The sequence below is a fragment of the Gossypium arboreum genome, chromosome 9, assembly GCF_025698485.1.
Source record: "Gossypium arboreum isolate Shixiya-1 chromosome 9, ASM2569848v2, whole genome shotgun sequence".
Taxonomy (NCBI): Eukaryota; Viridiplantae; Streptophyta; class Magnoliopsida; order Malvales; family Malvaceae; genus Gossypium; species Gossypium arboreum.
Genome location: NC_069078.1, coordinates 66,025,223 through 66,043,401, shown reverse-complemented (window position 1 = coordinate 66,043,401; position 18,179 = coordinate 66,025,223). Strand labels below are relative to the sequence as shown.

General features: G+C 32.9%; 1 protein-coding gene across 1 annotated transcript; it reads right to left on the bottom strand.

The window, feature by feature from the left end:
* Nucleotides 1-584: 584 nt before the first annotated feature.
* Nucleotides 585-16,459, bottom strand: LOC108456880 (isoleucine--tRNA ligase, chloroplastic/mitochondrial). Its single transcript, XM_017755612.2, has 22 exons — nucleotides 16,220-16,459; nucleotides 15,505-15,703; nucleotides 15,134-15,288; nucleotides 14,958-15,059; nucleotides 14,034-14,103; nucleotides 12,535-12,647; nucleotides 12,270-12,338; nucleotides 11,697-11,804; nucleotides 10,750-10,900; nucleotides 8,992-9,223; nucleotides 8,577-8,863; nucleotides 8,264-8,400; nucleotides 7,404-7,551; nucleotides 7,054-7,185; nucleotides 6,321-6,449; nucleotides 5,103-5,230; nucleotides 4,840-5,004; nucleotides 3,967-4,092; nucleotides 3,458-3,531; nucleotides 1,716-1,965; nucleotides 1,425-1,604; nucleotides 585-1,135 (listed from the first exon to the last, which is right to left on the bottom strand). The coding sequence occupies exons 1-22, from the start codon at nucleotides 16,307-16,309 to the stop codon at nucleotides 893-895; spliced, it is 3,288 nt and encodes a 1,095-aa protein (XP_017611101.1). The 5' UTR covers nucleotides 16,310-16,459; the 3' UTR covers nucleotides 585-892.
* Nucleotides 16,460-18,179: the final 1,720 nt, after the last annotated feature.

The window sequence follows — 18,179 nt, the reverse complement described above, 5'->3', positions numbered from 1 at the left end:
TTGTTGGACTTGATTAATCACTCTTTGTTATTCAAAATAAATGGTTTCGTTTTTATAATTTTCTAATTGTTCCAAAATCTTATAAGTTGAATTAATTAAATTAAATTTTTCTCGTTCTATCTCAGAGCATCTATTCACTCGAAACTAATCCGCCTCCGTTTCTATTTTCCGTAAGCAAACCTGAGTCTTTTCCAGCCGTTCAATAGCCCCTCCCCCTCCCGCACATGATTTTTTTGAATTTCGAATAGTATTCAAAATCATTTTTTTCAATTATCTAATAAACCACTTACTGAAAATAAATTACCTTTCCATTATTTTTTTTTATTTCCCATGATTTTTTTTAACATTATTCGGGCTCCATGCATTTCATTTCTTCTATTTAAATTTAACTCTTGAATTTGAATAATTCTAAATTATTTCGAATCATTTCAATTTGGGATTTTGATTAAGATCAAATCTAATTAATCCATGCTTTAAAATTTGAATTAGAAATGGAGTTATTTTCAAGTCATTTGTAAATAAAGGGTTGTGGATTGGAAGAAATAAAATGACTTTTTTACTATTCAAGAAAATGTAAAAAAATATTTTTATATTGTAAATTTTTAATAATTATTATTAAATAATCGCTCAAATTGGACACTACTGAGTTAGAAAACAATCTTACCTAAAATCCAGCTCTAGTAATCTGTTCTATATTTTGTGTGCAAAGTTTAGTAATTTTGCAGAAAGGTCACATGTACGCAGAAAAATTGATTTACTTAACACTCTTCTGCAAAGAATGGGTAATATTTTAGCTTGGACATGAAATTAGCTACACTGTGAAGCTCAAAACGAAGATCGGCCAACTTCCAGGTTAACCTCATTTTCAGCCGGATTTGTTTGAGTTTAGGTCTCAGCTGATGGCTGCTGCCATTGCAGGAGTTGGTTGAATACCAACAACATTAAAACAACGGCCACAAAGGGTAGGGTGCTCCGTAAAAGATCCAACTTGAGGTGAGTAATTCCAGCATCGCTCACACTTTGAGCCGTCGGCCCTTGATACTCCGATCCAAACCCTGTCATCTTCGACAACGTACTCTCCAGTATGTGAAATATTTTGAACAAGTTCCTGGTCTAAAGATGGAACTACCTCTACCTGCAATATTTCCATTGAGAAGAAAGAACATGTGTTGAAAAATTATGCGTAAAGAAGTGTAATCCATTAAGTTAATAACAAGGTTTTTTTCCCAACTAGACCTGCCCAAGGGCCGGACTATCTATTCAGCCCGAGCCAACCTTGGACGAGGATAATTTCGAGTATTGGGGAAAATCGACTAACTACAGCTTAAACCGATTGGTGAATTCCAGTTCGAACATAGGCAAGCCATCAAATGTAACAGATCACTCAGTTTCAAGAGTATATATGTAAATGAAATTAAAATTACCTGAGACGTTAAGAATATGCGGTGTAAGGCGTCTGCATCATAGTTAGCTGAACACATTTCGAGTAATCTAGACGCCAGGATGGCATCAGATACATGTAGATAAACCTTTGCTTCAAGACTGGAACCTATTAACTTCCCGGTACGAGCAATCTCCAGCACCTTGTTTACCTCGGTTCTCAGCTGGTATCAACACGATAAACATTAGCCCTTTGCCAGTCTTCAATTTTAGTGCATTTCTCAAATAAACAAATCCAAGATTAAACATTTTGTTACGTTTAAAAGATTGGTTACCTCAAGGACCTTTCCCCAGAAATCGACTTCTTCAGCTGGAAATGTGAGCCATTTTTCATTCACAGATGGCCATTTTGACTCGAAAACAAAACCAGCAATAGAATCATCTTTGATGGTATACTGAAATGGAAGATTCTGCCACACATCCTCTGCTAAATGTGGCAAAATAGGAGCAATTACCCTGGATAGGGAAAGGAGATGCGCAGCAAGAACAGTTTGACAACTTCTCCTTGTAAAACTTGTCGTGCCGCTGAAAATTGTCAAACTTAGCAAGGAAAACAAGAGAGAAAGAGAAAGAGATACTTTTTCATGATCACTTTCTTTAAGACTAGACAATCTACAAAAAATAAACTAAGCATAATGGTTGGTTGTGGTTGAAACTCTTTACTAGTTATAATGCGAAGTACAACTGGATAAATCTAGCTTATTCTTTAAATAAAGAACCAGCACACAATCCCTTTCCAGAAAACCTCAATACACCAAGGGCCATACTTAGATTTATTGGATTTGTTACTGAAATATCAGTATTAACCCCAAAACTACCAGTTGATGGCCAGTGACCCAAGGAAATGAAAGACTCAGTCACATTTTTCAGACTGACAGATGATTTGTGGCTATTAATAAGAAATCAGTTATCTAAAAATGTCCTAATGCACATGACACGAAGATTCTCAATCTATAGGTATGAAGTAAAATGTTCCTAAAACTTGGAGACAATTTATCATTATATAAAAAGCTCGGCAATTTCAAAATAAGGGAAACAATATAAAATTATATGAAAAGCTCAGCAATTTCAAAACGGAGAATGCTCCAAGCAGGCTTAAACAGTGCTCAAAGAATCAGTTGGGCATCAATTCCGCCCAATAATAAAATAAATGGAAACTAAAATGTTAAGTGATGGGTAAAACATATTAACTCAGCATTTTTGACTACTCAACCTTATTTTCCTGAAATAAATTAAAGAACTTTCAGGGAAAGCAAGAAGAAGAAACATTTGAACATGCACTCCTTCACTTTTAAGACTAGTTCCAAGCATATGAACATCCCAAGCCATGACTCATACTACCAGTTTATGTTTCAATTCAATCGATCAATAGCGTATAGAACTCTTATCCTGCATTCATATGCTGAATGTCTGTTGATCAAGTTTATTAAGCTAAATACAAATGCATCACAATAACAGCAAACTCATTCCAAAAATAAATAAATAAATAAAAATCTATAGATGCATTGCATTAAGCACGGACATAAGCTGTTGGGTTATAACTTGTTCATGCAGAATGATCATGCCTGAATTGCCTAGATATAAAAGAAAAAAAACACTAACCAACTTTCTTTGCAAGTTAGATATTCTGAAGCAGTCTTGCTCTTAATTGTGCAAGCAAAAAACCATAATAATGAGAACTCTAGTTTAAACTACATAGTTACTGATGGTAAATTACTGCAACAATAAAATTACACGGCATATGACCCACAGTGACCTGTCTTTGCATATAAAAAGCTGGTACTCTGTCAGAATTTGTTTATACTTGGGAGTAAAAGTCATTCTTGTTATTAAATCAATGCGAACTCCAAAAACTTAGTCCAAGATGTGGAAAGAGGCAAATGATATTAACCAATATCATACAAAGACTCACACTCTAATCATCAGTTCAATAAAAGGGGGTCTACTAGAACACAATAATGAAGAAAAAGTAAAGTGGAACAGCTATCTAGATATGATACATTAGGGAAAGAATTACCCAACATAAAGTCGATCTTTGGCAATATCAAAGTAGAAATTTGACAAATCAACATTCACAAACCGTTGTATGATCTGAAATAGGGAAAAAGTTGTAAGTATTAGAAAAAAAGCAATAATGTGCATTTAGCTAAATACAAGATCTACTATATAGCAAATGAGTCATCTGTAAGGCAGCTACCAGAAACACCCAAGACTACTGTACGCAACAAAAAGCTGAAGGTTGGAACCATATTGTGATTTCAACTTTTTCCTCACAGTATTGTTACATTGTCCAATAATAGTAGGATCTCAATAAGAAGAAAAACATAGTAGGATCTATGTTAGGGTGCCATTATCATTGAGAAAAACTAACAGAGAGGAAAGTGTGTAGAAAGCATTTTCTGTGACCAACAACTTTTCACTGATTGTTGCACTTTAGGGAATAACTAAAACTCCAAAATGCCAGTTTGCTTGAAGCTAAACTTGCCAGAAATCATGAATTCAATATACAATTTAAAATATATATACCTGGAATATTTTGAAAAACTGATAATTTTCATAACCCTCCCTTATATTCTTTACAACATTTTCAAGCTGAAACAGTGCATGCCGATCAATCATGGGCAGTTCCTGGTAAGAGACAGCATTTTCAACCTGCCATGTAAGTAGGCCAAACTGTAAATAACAAATGATGTGAAACAAACCAAGAAATGCAAATATGCTTCTCAAATTCTTCTTCTGAGTGTATCATATATTTATTGTTTTTGTGTAAGGTATGCAGGTTAGGTAGTGAAAAGTCTAACAGAATTAGCAAGTAATTTAATCATCTAGTGGAGAAAATATAAGTGTGTGTTTTGATGAGGGATTTAATTCGTATAGAAAAAAAAAAAAAAAAAAACCCTTGCTTGACATGATAAAAATTTAAATTCTCAAAACTCTTTGAATTTGAATAAGGGAATTGGATGACTCAAATTCTCATTTCAAATTCCACCTCTCGAGGTTAAACCTGTCAAGTCCTTTAAATGAGCATCTGTTATGTTTCAGTTTTAAGCAGCTTTTATTTTATCTAACTCTTAGCAACAAAAAATTGATTTACAATATCTTCTTTTTTTTCTTTTACATATTATTAATAATATTATTTCACAAATTAAATGATAGCAGATTGTTCTTTTTCTATCTATAACATCATTACTTTCTACTATAATTTTTATCTCATCATATTCTAGCACTTAAAATTTCTTTTAAAAAAATATTCATCTAAACAGAGCAATTTTAAATGTTTTCAGTTCAAAATTCTTCAAAATTTCAAAATCCTCATCCAAACCCACTGTAACAGGGAAAACAGGGTAACAAGTGAAGCCGGGACTTTGAAGGTTGATTTTAAAAAGAACTAGAACATACCTTCCAGTCATGCAGATTCCCAAGGAGATATCTCAATGTTCCTCTCAGCTTCCTATATACATCAGATATTTGACGGAGGATCTGTGGCCCAATCATCACATCACCAGTATAATCTACACTAGAAACCCAGAGTCTCATGATATCAGCTCCATAGCCAGGTGCTTCCTACCACCATGAGATAATTATCATCAGAAGCTATATCTATTGAAAGAAACAGGGAAGACAGAAAGAATTTGGAGGGGATTATATTGCCAAAAACTAACCTTCTGGTTCTTCCCTCCCTCAATAATGGTATGAGGATCTACAACATTCCCCAAAGATTTGCTCATCTTTAAACCCTTCTCATCCAATACAAATCCATGCGTTATAACACTGGAATACGGAGCCTTTCCTGGATGGTAGAGAAGAAAGAACAACCAATCAGGGTTACATATCCAAACAGAATGAACAACATTGCAACAAGAGACATGCTGGAATCTATTACATTGCAGTAATATAATTCTATTCAACAAGCAAGTTTAATATCAAATCAGAGAATTGGTAGCAACCACTAGTGCGCCGCAAAAGTTCATAAGGACTACTAATTATAGAAACCAGGTGTACTTACAGTCATTGATGCAGAATAGGAAGAAGCTGCATGAGATATTTAAATATTATTAACTACATGGATATATTGTTGGGTTTACTCACAATTGTTATATATATTGAGAATAGCATATTATTTAGGAAATTTAGTGTTACTGTTTCACTTATTTTGAGATGATAAGTCATCAAGTTATATTTGGAATTTTGTTTGGTTCCTGGTGTACTCTACAACCTACAAATTGCTTCCTTATCTCACCAATTGCACTCGGTAATCATGAATCAACTGATATTTAGGTCCATTTTAATAATTGAGATTTTGAGATTTAAGGTATCGAAATGAAACTTTACCCTCTTGTTCTACTTTCCACTTTCCCTCAGTTTTCTCTCCAAGCTGTATATCCTTGTTCTCTATCAGACACTCTGTCTCATGGTGATCGCTAGTTATGAAAACATAATATAATAAGGTTTATTTTATTTTTGATAGTTGTATTTAAATGCTTAGCTAAAAATTGCAAGTAAAGAAAAAAAAAATACAAGAATATAGTTACAGTCATTCTGAAAAATGAAACGACATTGTCATTTACTACTCAAAATGGAACAAGATAAGGTGACAAGTATCCACAAGGAGACCAATGCTAATAGAGTTAAATATAGTCTTAGGGAAATAAACCATCTCTGTTTCTTCCATCTTTCCTAGCAAAATTCACAAATGTTAACATATGGATGCCCTTCTCACTTGACCTTATGGCTAGAATAATTCTTTTCGACAAAAGGATCAAACTTGAAAAAGAGACATACCAAGAAAATAAAAGAATGACACCATGCAAAACAAAAGAATTATGCATTTTAAAAACCGTTTGATTATAGGGTTAACATTTAGTTTTCAACATTGATACCTTTTGTGGCAATACTTGTTAACAAGGAACTCTGGAACCACCCACGGTGCTGATCTGTACCCTCAAGATACAAATCCGCAGGAAAATTAAGGCAGTCTCTTTCTCCCAAGACAGCAGCCCAAGAGGAGCCTGACATACATGAGCAGCTATCAAACATCAGAAAACTATATAAGCAATATTTCACAACATTAACCATTTCTCAACTATAGTAACAGAACTCAAAGCTAGAAACAGTAAATGAAAGAAGGGAAAATAATTGCATAACATTTAATGATGTCCCTGTGCTATCTGTAGTCTAACCAGAAAAGAGGTTCTATGAAGTTTAAAAGCAATATAATCTATTTCATATCATTAATCTAGCATACAACACAAGTAAAACTTTCTTCCTCATTGGTCAGCAACCTTCAGGAAAGCTTTGCTAAAACTCTACGCCAAAGAATTTCATCTAACCAGTTGTCCTGAGGTACCACAATCCCCTTCCAATGCACAACCCAAAAGAACAATAACTAATAAAGAAAAAGAAAAGAAAAGTGAAGCTTCTAGTTTTAGAATAAGTCAGCTTGATGCACAATTATCTGGAGAGTTTGTAACACAACCATAACAATTTAATGAGAGTGGCAATGACAGCCCCAACCTTGCGATGATGCTCAAGCAAGACCAAGCAACTTCTACATTCTAATCTATTTCTCAAAAGCAGCAAAGCACTTGAAGGTTGACCCCTAAGTGAACAAACCTGAGTCAAACCAGACATCCATGGTGTCTGTACTCTTTTCATACTCTGATGCTGTATCACAATATTCCTCAGGTAGCAGGTCCTCCACTGTCATGTACCACCATGCATCACTGCCTTTTTGGGCTATAATGGCTGCCACAATAAATGACCAAAATATCATGGCATGAAATCTTAATAACTCCACAGAAGTTTAAAAGTAGCATACAAGGGCAATAATTACAGACTGTCATAGCAGTGGAAAATAACCCAACTTGAATAGAAATCCAAAAATATCACTAATGAATCCTTGAAAGATTATCAAGTGAGGGAAAAATATAAACTAAGGCAGTAAGGTTTAGAGGACATCTTACATTTGATATGATCAATAGTTTCTTTGTTCATAAGAGGTTCCCTTGAAGTGACATGATAAAAGACAGGTATAGGAAGGCCCCATGTTCTTTGCCTTGATATGCACCAATCAGAGCGGCTGGAAGTCATGGAAGATATTCTATTTTGTGCCTAAAATGCCATTAACAAAATATACCAACATATAATTGTCAACATAAATGATACCATTTTTCAAAAGATAAACTCAAGGCTTTGCTTGGTAAAATGGAAAGAAAATTGGAAAGATGAAAGATTGAAGGAGAAAAATGGAAAGAAAATATTTTTGTCCTTTCTGTTGGTGCACTTGATAGGAAAGATGGAAAAATAGAAAGAAAAGGTAATTTATTTTCATCCATTGCTTGATAGAGTAAAAAAATGAGAGGAAAGCAAATTAAAATTTAAGATGTGAAAGCCAAATCACCAATGAGCTTGAATATATTTTATTACTTTTCATAGTGTTAAGCATCCAACCTAAAACTACTTGGCAGTATATGGGGAAACACAACTTGAATATAAGACAAGAAACCAAAGACTTAAGACGTGAGATTACACAAATTAACACTGCCCCTCACGAGCTCAACAAGAGCCCACATGTGAACAACCTCATGTTAAGCATCCAACATGAAACCAATTGAAAACAAGGTGGAGAGACTCAACTTGAATATAAGACTACAGAAAACCTAAATCTTAATCGATGTGGGATAACATTACATAACACAGAATTCATATTCAATCACATTGTTCACATAGGCTCAATGAAAGGTGCATACATCTGCTGCTAAAGGTCAGGTTTGAATCTCCTCTCTACTCAAAGATTACTTCCAATGCCAATTAAAGCAAATACCTGAGCAGGAATCCATTTTACATGACCAATAGCATCCATAGCAGCCTGACGAAAGCCTTCCACTGATGCAAACCATTGTTCAGTTGCCCTAAATATAGTAGGCTTCTTTGTACGCCAATCGTATGGATACTTATGTTCTGCATAACAGAATAGGTATGGTGATTCCTGGCATGGCTGCCCTTTTTTGTTTAACAATACCTCAGAAAAAAAATAGCAGCCAACAACAGACCTTTATAAAATTATCACAAATAATAATAATAACAACAATAATAATAGTAGTAGTAGAAAGATGGGCTTTAAATGAAAAACATACCATATGATTCTTCCATTATAATGGACAATGTTTCATCCAAGTATTTGACAACTGCAGCATTACCATCTCCAAGAACATCAAGCCCATTAAACTGCCCAGCTTCCTCGGTGAACTTTCCATCATCATCTACTGGAGAATATATAGGCAGTCCATATTTCAGACCAGTCACATAATCCTCCTGACCATGACCAGGGGCTGTATGAACCAATCCAGTTCCTGATTCTGTAGTAATGTAATCTCCTCCGATGACAACAGGACATTCCATGTTGTTAATTGGATGAATATACCTGAAACCGCAAGTAAAATCTATGATCAGCAAATTGACAATTTCTTTAATTCCCCAAACATGCATTGTTAAATGATGCATTGGATTATTTAGCTCAAAAGTAACTACATATTTCAGTTTTAACTCAACCTGCAGTTTTCAAGATCAGAACCCGATAGTGTTTTCTTGACAATGAGCTTAATTCCCCATTTTGCTTCTAATGTTGGGACAAGATCAGATGCCACTATAAAGAAAGGCATCTTTGGTTCTGTCACAATATTTCCAAGTCTTTTCTTTTTATTTCCAGCAGATAGGTGGACATCTTCTGACAATGATTTTGCTTCAACAACAGCATATTTAAGCTTGGCATTCACCGCAACAGCTGACAGGAAGTAGAAGAGAGATGTCAATTCTTTCTTCAGACTAATGAACAAAATACTTGTTATCAACCTAGACAGCACAAATTTAACAGGTAAGTACAGTGCCTCAAACATTCAAACAACCAAAGTAGCAAGAATTTATAGACTAGCTGCTTATTCATCTTCAAATTCAATGATAGTTTTCCTATAGTACCATTGGCTTAACATAGACATTGAACCAAAACCAAATCACGTGATTTATTTGACAATAATTTGATTAAATAAAATTAGTAACACGTGACCTTTCACAAGTTAAAAGTAAAGCAATAACCATAAATTTGAAAAATCAAAGAGAAGTATACCTTCATTAAGATCGCCTGTATCTTACCCTTATCATATCTGTGACTAATAATTTGCAATTTAGATATACCTATAATGATTTTGTAGGCTGAAAGTGCATGTATAGAAACTACTGCTGTGATCACTAGTCACTAGAATTCAATATATAACTTAAATACCTATACAAGAAAGTATCATGGTATGCATCCACCCGGTCACAATTAATATATAATTTTTAAAACCAATTAACATGTTTTCTTATATGTCTATTTATACATATTTCTTTTTTACACCAATTATTTTTAAAGAAATCTGGTCTTTTAATGTGGATAATCAAACACTTGAAGATTAAAAATAACATGAAATTTCTAGAAACATCAGATATTGATAGAGATAAAGTCATATCAAGGCTGAACAACAACAATGTAACACTAAACCCACATACCTGGTGACATAAGACCTATATAGACCTGTCAATTTGGGAAGTAGGGTTGGTTTCAAGTTGGACCAATCTGGATCAGGTCAAGTCAGGTTTTGAAAATTTCAGGTTCAAGTCAGTTTTGGATTGGTTTAGTTTAGGTTTGTCGGTGGGATTTTCGGGTCAGGTGATTTCGGGTTTAACATGCAAGTTTGACACTTGAATTTAGGTCATTTTCCGGTCCAAGTTGTTGATTCTTTTATGGTCAAATTGAGTTCGGTTGAGTTCAGATTCAATGTTATGACCATGTGTTTGAGATTGAAACCTTTCATCTCATCAAAGGTGACTAAAACCTTAAGGTTTTGTCCTTGATAAATCTCTTTTGACCACCATAAATAAAAGGAATAATAATTATCTATTTACACGGCTATTTACAGGTAATGTTAGTTTGATTGAAAATTTAAAAAGGTTAATGGGCCATTTGCTATTCGAAACATAGAATTAAGAACCAAAGGTAGATAGGATATAAGCGTATTTTCCTAATAGGATATTTGTACCAAAATCTCTCTTTAAACCTTTTCAATGGTGACAAAAGACTACAAAAAGGCCCAAAAATAAGATGCCTACTCAAGTTTTAAAAAGGAGCCAAAAGTGCCATAATTGTCATACAGACCACCATTCCAACTTAAAGAAAGGATGCGACACTTCTGTAAGATGCATGTCTAACAAGCTGAAAAGGACAAGTATGACAGTGATATGGGCAAATGCAGGGAAAAGTCAAAGAAGACATACCAGCATTGGCTGGAACAGTCCACGGAGTTGTAGTCCATATTGCTAGGCATATATCTGGAAAGAATTCTTCCAATAAGCTATCTTTACTTGAAGGTGTACTGACCATTCTAAAAAGAGCATAAATGCTTCTTGAAACATGACCCTCCGGATACTGCATTAGGACATAAATGAGAAAATTAGAAACATAGCGATCCTAGAAGAAATGCATGAGGAAACAAGAATAAATATCAGTACTGAAAGAAGAGTCATAAATCATTACAACAATAGTTTTAAAAATAGTAATAAGAAAAATAAAAGGGATAACTCTTTTACATAAATATGATATTCAACCCTCCAACTTTTGTTCCATCCAAATAAGCATCTATCTCTTTTCACATACTAGTCTTTAGCCATTATGATGAGTGTGATGCAGCATAACAGGAAAGTACTCTTTTTTGTTTCTTTTTGGATAAGCAACATTAACCCTTTTTACTTATGCAGAGTTATGCTTGGACGACCCATATGGTAATTATAAACAGAAACAATTAAAGCTGAGAATTAAATATACTTTTTTTCATATTTCATTTCTTTGGGTCCTTTTCTCTTTTTTTAATGTGCCAGAAAAAAAGAAAAAAATCCAACAACATGCCAACTATACTTGCTATTCCTAGATCTCCATAGTGAAACAGCAAGGGAAAGCACAATGTAGCAGACATGTTTAAGTACAGTGACTAGTCTCTAACTACAATGGAATCTCTTTGGATACAATCCAGCATAAAACATAAAAGTATACCAAATTATGTGATTCAGAATGACATGCTTATACTGCCCCAGTTTCCTTATTTCTCTTTTCTAGTTTTCTCTTCTTTCTTTTTTTGCAGGGTTTTTTTTTTATGTTTCTATGTGTTGGTGTTTTTTTTTTTTTTTTTGGGGGGGGGGGGGGGACACTAGGAAAATAGATTTTTTACCTCCAATTCAGCCTCTGCAAGTGCTGTACGTGACGATGGACTCCAATGAACTGGTTTCCTTCCCCTATATATATGACCTTTAAGTGCCATCTCGCCAAACACTTCAATCTGGCAGATGTAGATACAAGAAAAAACAATTACTTAGTTAATAATACACCACTTTCATTAGAGATATTATAAGGGTACCCAAAAGGCATCTTATCAGGGCGTGTGCTAGAATCAGAACTTGAATTACACATTTTCTCATGCTAGATCAGTAAAAGAAAGAGTGGGATATAATTTAAAGGTCTCAAAGAAGAGAAACAACAGTTAACTCTAATGTTGGAAAGAAATCATAGGAAGGTAATATTTTAGAATTATTTTCCTTTATAATTCACAGCAACTCTCCTTTGTATCAATGACCCACTTTTCTTCCTTCTTCCCCTTCTTTTTAGCAAAATACGCAAAGAAAAACCATCCTCTTACCAAGTTTTGACTTAATTTGTAAATCTTATTGCAGCACACAAGATTTGCATGTTTATGATTTATGATTAGGCACTGGTAAGTAAAACGATGAAAGACTGTACCAGATACCTGGGCAGCTTCATATTTTGGATCTAATGTTAGATAAGGATTATTCCAGTCTGCCCAAACTCCAAAGCGCTGCAAAAATTTAAAATTCAAACTACTCAATTGCAAATTTTAGTCATCTATTACCAACATTAATAAATGGAAAAACAAATAAATATATCATCAATGTGACTCTTAACCATGAAAAGCTTTAAAATGTAAGTTCATTAAAAAATCAGTGATTCATTGATAACATGAATCAAGTAAAATAAGCCAAACTGGTTAACACCTGAAATGACGACATTTGAGCTTTGACAGTTGCTTTGGCAAATTTGGCAGCCTTCGCTCTCAATTTCAGTGGTGTTAGATCCTTTCTGGCATCTTGATCCAATGATTGAAGAACTGTTACAATTAGAAGTAATATAGTCAACTTAGAATTTCAACTGGGAAGATTTTGAGCTTCCTCATAAGTCAAGTATGAATGACCCTGCTATGAAGTTGTCATGAATGAGACATATTCCATTATTGGACCTAGACCAAAAACACGACTGGCAAAAGGCCGTTATGGCCAATATATCTATTATTGAAAAATAACATTCAATATTTACTGAAGTTGACCCAAAACAGAAATACCTGCCCCAACCCAATTTGACCCAGAAAAATAAATCAAAACCCACCTAACTTGACCCCAAAATTTAATGAAGTATAATTTTAACATTTAAAAATATTAATGTTATAAAAATAATAAATATAAGATATTATATTAAGAAAATATAACTTTGATTATTATCTTCCATAATAACAATTCAAATTTTGAAAAGAAAATTTATCATTATAACAATTTTTAACTTAACAAAATAATATATATCTTCAAAAAGTAGTCCAAAAGATTACTGTTTAGTGAAAAATGTAAAACAGCATATATTATCTACTAAAAGATTAACTATATTTTAAAGCAAACAATGTTCATAGTTCTTTCCATGTCTTTTAGATGGTTTTTTTTTTTTTTTGTACCTCTTAAATAAAATTCTACTTTATAAATTAAAACTAATAATTAACACCATTCAAACTTTTGGAGTTAAGTTTGATTGTGTAAGCTAAACATACAAGTCTTAACAAAAATAATAATCAAGCCATGAAAATTGAAAACTAAATTAAATATCAATCCCTAAAAAATCATTAATACTTTTTTACCAGGAGCATATTGTTAATCTTTTCTATGACATAAACATGCATAAAGGAGTATACTATTAGCAATTTGCATTTAATGCACTTGTTATGATCTTAATTTTACATAATTCATTGACAGTTATGTTTAAGAAAAAAAATTATCTTTATGATACTAAAAATTTAAAAAAAGAAATTGAAAGTATGTGGCAGGTCCACATGCCCCTAGTTCACTTAAATAACTTAATTACCAATGATAAATTTGAACTTTATTTGAATAATTTGTCCAAAACCAATCTGCGCTGATATTAAAAGTTAACAAAATGAACACAAATTGACTCGTAACCCAAGTATTGAACCCGAAATGACTTCAACCTAAGACAACTTGAATAAAAAAAAAGACCTAAACTTATATTCACTTTAAATAGAATTTACTATGGCCTGAAACAACTTAGCTTGCCTGAGTGAAAACTCTAGACATATAGATTCATTATCAATAACAATTCCAAATTTTATACACCTACTTTCTCAAATTTCTAGGTGCACCTTTTTCAGTAGCATTTGAATAAGGATCACTTTAACATCTTAATAAACAGAAGCAGTGACCTTAGTGATACTTGCCTTTCAACTCAATTGGCAGGCCATGACAATCCCAACCAGGCACAAAATGAACTTTATAATTTTGAAGAAGCTGTCCAAATAAAGAACGAAGTAAAAACGGATGATAACTGTTTGATTTGAAGTTATAAGAAAGAAAAAAATAAGGTACTTGAAAAGAAAATATAATAGGGAAAGAACAAAATAAATTACAGCAAATATCGATGATATGATGCCATCACTGCAGCAATAAGTGTGTTCATGATCTGATAGTCAATAGTTTGGGCCAATACTAAACAAAACTATCTTGGTTAGACATATGTTACAGATACAGAAACTTGAAGACTTCATTAACAGAATTTGAAACAAATATAAAGTGCCATGCTCCATAACTAAAGCCACAATTAAATCACTAGATCTAGAAAATAGACAACTTAAACTGCCTCAGAAAAGTAGACCAGGCAGAGAGTTGAAGCAAGAGTGTTCTATAACAATAAATAAGTTCTCAAAATCTAAAGGAAAAGTGTCATTCAGAGATACTACAGCAACTTATCAGTTTTAATTGAGTTTGAGTTTCAAGTTCCTTATCTTTTCCATTATTTTTGCTGAAATGAGCATAATTGAGTTTGAGTTTCAGACCCAAATTGGCATTGTGTTTGTGACTAAAAGCAAGCGGAATCACAACACAGATCTCTACCTGCTTTTTTTATTGCAAACAACACATGACAGATTCTTGGTCAAAACTTTGTCTTGTTTGACGATGTGTTTTCAATCAAATTCAGCGATCACAATAAAAAGCATTTAGATCACAATGGCTAACAGACTCAAATTCCTTGTTTTTATTGCTCTTCTGATCTTGTGCACCCCACAACAGAGAAAAAGCATCCATAAATCGAAATTCAAGGGCAACAAACTAGATTTCCAAGGTAAAGAAGCCAGAATACCTACCTTATAACGGTTAATTATATCCTTTAATATCTTATTTAATGCATGACCCATGTGTAGATCACCATTGGCATATGGAGGGCCGTCATGAAGGACAAAATTTCCCTGAAAAAGTAACTAAATCTAAGATAACAAGTCCATATAAATAAAACACAGGAATAAGTGTATGGTAAACCTACCCCATCATTTTTATCAACAACTCTCTTGAACACTTGATGGTCATCCCACAGTTTTTGAATTTCAGGTTCCCTCACCAAAGCATTAGCCCTCATGCCGAATGTTGTCTTCGGTAAATCAACAGTATGCTTGTACCTTCCTTCTTCTTCCTTTTGACCTGGATGATTGCAAACAAGCTAATTAGTTATTAAAAATCTGAAAGTGCGAAAAGTGTGTGATCACGAATGCACATTTGTGTATGTGCCATTGTCGTGGGGGTTGGGATGGGGGAGAGAAAAGGAAAGAGATTGGTGAACAAAAAGATAAGTTAACAGCCACAGTCTGATTAACTCGTTAATGTCTCCCATTAAAGAAAATATATGATGAACCTGACCTTGAGATGCTTTCTTTGCAGCCATAACAGGTCCTCTAGATCTTCTCTTTGAAGAAGAATAAAACTCCTCTCCGGAACAACTTGAATAGCGTGCAATATTTAAGAAAGAGAAGACTCTAACTGAAGAGCTTCCTCTGAAATAAAGTAAGTTAACAGAAGTGGTTTTCCTAATAGATGAACCAGCTCTTTGCGACAATACCTGTACATATATAGCATGCTACTATTAGTACAAAAACTGCACTTATTTATTAACATATTCTGATGAATTTCTGAGGCTGAGGACCTTTCCACCATAACATTATAGTAACTTGCTTTGAACAATCAATTTGAATATTTTCAAGCAAAATGCAACATCATAGTTCAGAGCAACTTTAATCGCTTTCAGTAACTCTTCATCTAAAAGGAAAAAAGCATGACACAATCACCGTGCATCTTACAAGGTAAACAAGTAAAAGACCAAAGTCCACAACAATAACAAGTAAACTGATTTTTTCGTTTTTGGGATTAGAATTCACATGCAAAAAACACTATTTATTGGTACCAAAGATTAATGAAGCAACATCAAAGTCAATAAAAGAGTGAGGCTGCATATGTATCGCAATTGTCACTAAAAGAAATAAAGACCCAATGGCCAAAAAGAAAACCCTTTGCAGTCTCTATGGCATTTGATCGAACACTTTGTGTGGCACAAAGAACGGATGAAGAAGATGCTTACCCTATAAGTAGAAGGTTGCCGCATCGCCATTTTGGCTTCCCTGGGAGTGAAAACAGACGAATTTGCCGCAACTGATTTGAAGAAAGACATTACTGCTTTCAATTCTCTTAAAAAAAATGATTTGTTTTTCAGCTATGGAAACACTCCATCTATTGCCAGGATTGAAAGGTGGAGTGAGAGGGAAAAAAAAAAGTGGATAATTACGAACCACTATTTTTATGGTACTCATTTTAGCTTTAGGACATGGAGATTTAGACCCGACCCGAAATAAAATTTTAATAATAAAATGGTAAAAGTGCATCTTCAATCCCTCTAAATTCCATATTAACAAATTGATTCCTTTAAAAAAAATGAAGCAATTTAATTATTGCCAAATTTTTTATATTATATCTATGTTTGGGGTTCGTGGTTTGTGGTTGGCCCACCCCACAATGAAGTATCCAAGATTCAAACCTAGGTCTTTTCTTCAGGAGTGTAATATGTTTTACGATTTCATCCAACCACTTGTTGATAATACTTACTAATTTTGAAAGTGAACAATTAAATATAATTAATCATGATTTTTTGTCAATTTTATGTAATTTTGATTTCTATAATAACAAATTTAGCCTTTAGCACTTTATATATTCTATGTAAATGTGTTAATGTTGCAAGCTAAATTTGTTAAAATAGGACCAATTTGAGAAAATGTTGCGAATAAAAAATAAAGTGAGAGAATATGTAAATTTTAATGGCTAAATTTATTATTATAGTAATAAAAATATATACGATTGACAAAAAATATTAATGTTGTGATTAATTGTCTTTAATTGTTCACTTCCAAAATTGATACTAGTTAAATTACTTTGGCTTTTTAAAGGAATCTTTTTTAAAGAAATTAAAAAATCTTTTACCTAACAAAATTAATATTTTTATTAAATTTTCATTACAAACTATAAATATGAACATATAATTTTAATTTATATATCACAATAGTACTAATAAGTTACAATAATTTTTTATTAAAATCTCATAATATTAATGAATTTTAATATTATTTAAAATACATATTGTCGAAACCACTTTTTTGAAAAACAGGAATTGACTTTTTAAAACAAAAATTTGGAGTCGCCACCGATCCTTTTTGATGAGGTGTGATCTGGTACCCCAAAACGTGGTTGTTTTTCAATTAACATATTGATTTATCAAAACAACGATTTTGGTCGGCGAAAATTGGAAAAATGGGTTCGGGAGTCGATTACGTGTGAGGAAGGGTTATCACCCTTGTCACACCCAAATTTGGTACCTAATTGATTATTCAGTGTCTTAATGTCGAAAATTGAAATTTTGACAAGAGTTTCAAATACGATCCTTCTTAGTGTTAATGTTTTTTTAAAGTATTTGGATGAATTAAAATGTATGTCAAGGACCATTTCATCTCAAGGTAAAATGTTATATCCAGTACGTTAGGACACAATACCTCGACCCTCGAGTATGAGCTTGCCTTCTATTTCATTTAAAACTCATGTATTTAAATTTTAAAAAGGATATTCGGATATTTAGATCAAACGGAAAATCGAAACCCAATACGTTAGGGCACGACTACTCGAATTTCTAAATACAGAATATTGCCTTTTATTTTATTTAAAACTCATGTATTTTAATTTAAAAGGATAATCGATTACTTAGATCAAACGAAAAACCAGAACCCAGTATGTTAGGACACGATTTATCGAATTTTCAAATATCGAATATTGCCTTTACTTGAAAAATCTAGACGAAATAATAATAAATAAAATAATATAGAGATAAAAATGGAACAACAAAAAAATTCAAATGAAAATTTAATTTAAATCAGGTGGGCAAATAAATACATGTACAACAAAATATTGAATAAAATAATTTAAAAATAGGACGGATAATAAAAATAATAGTAATAATAAAAAATATAATGGTAATAATATTAAAAAAGTAAATATAA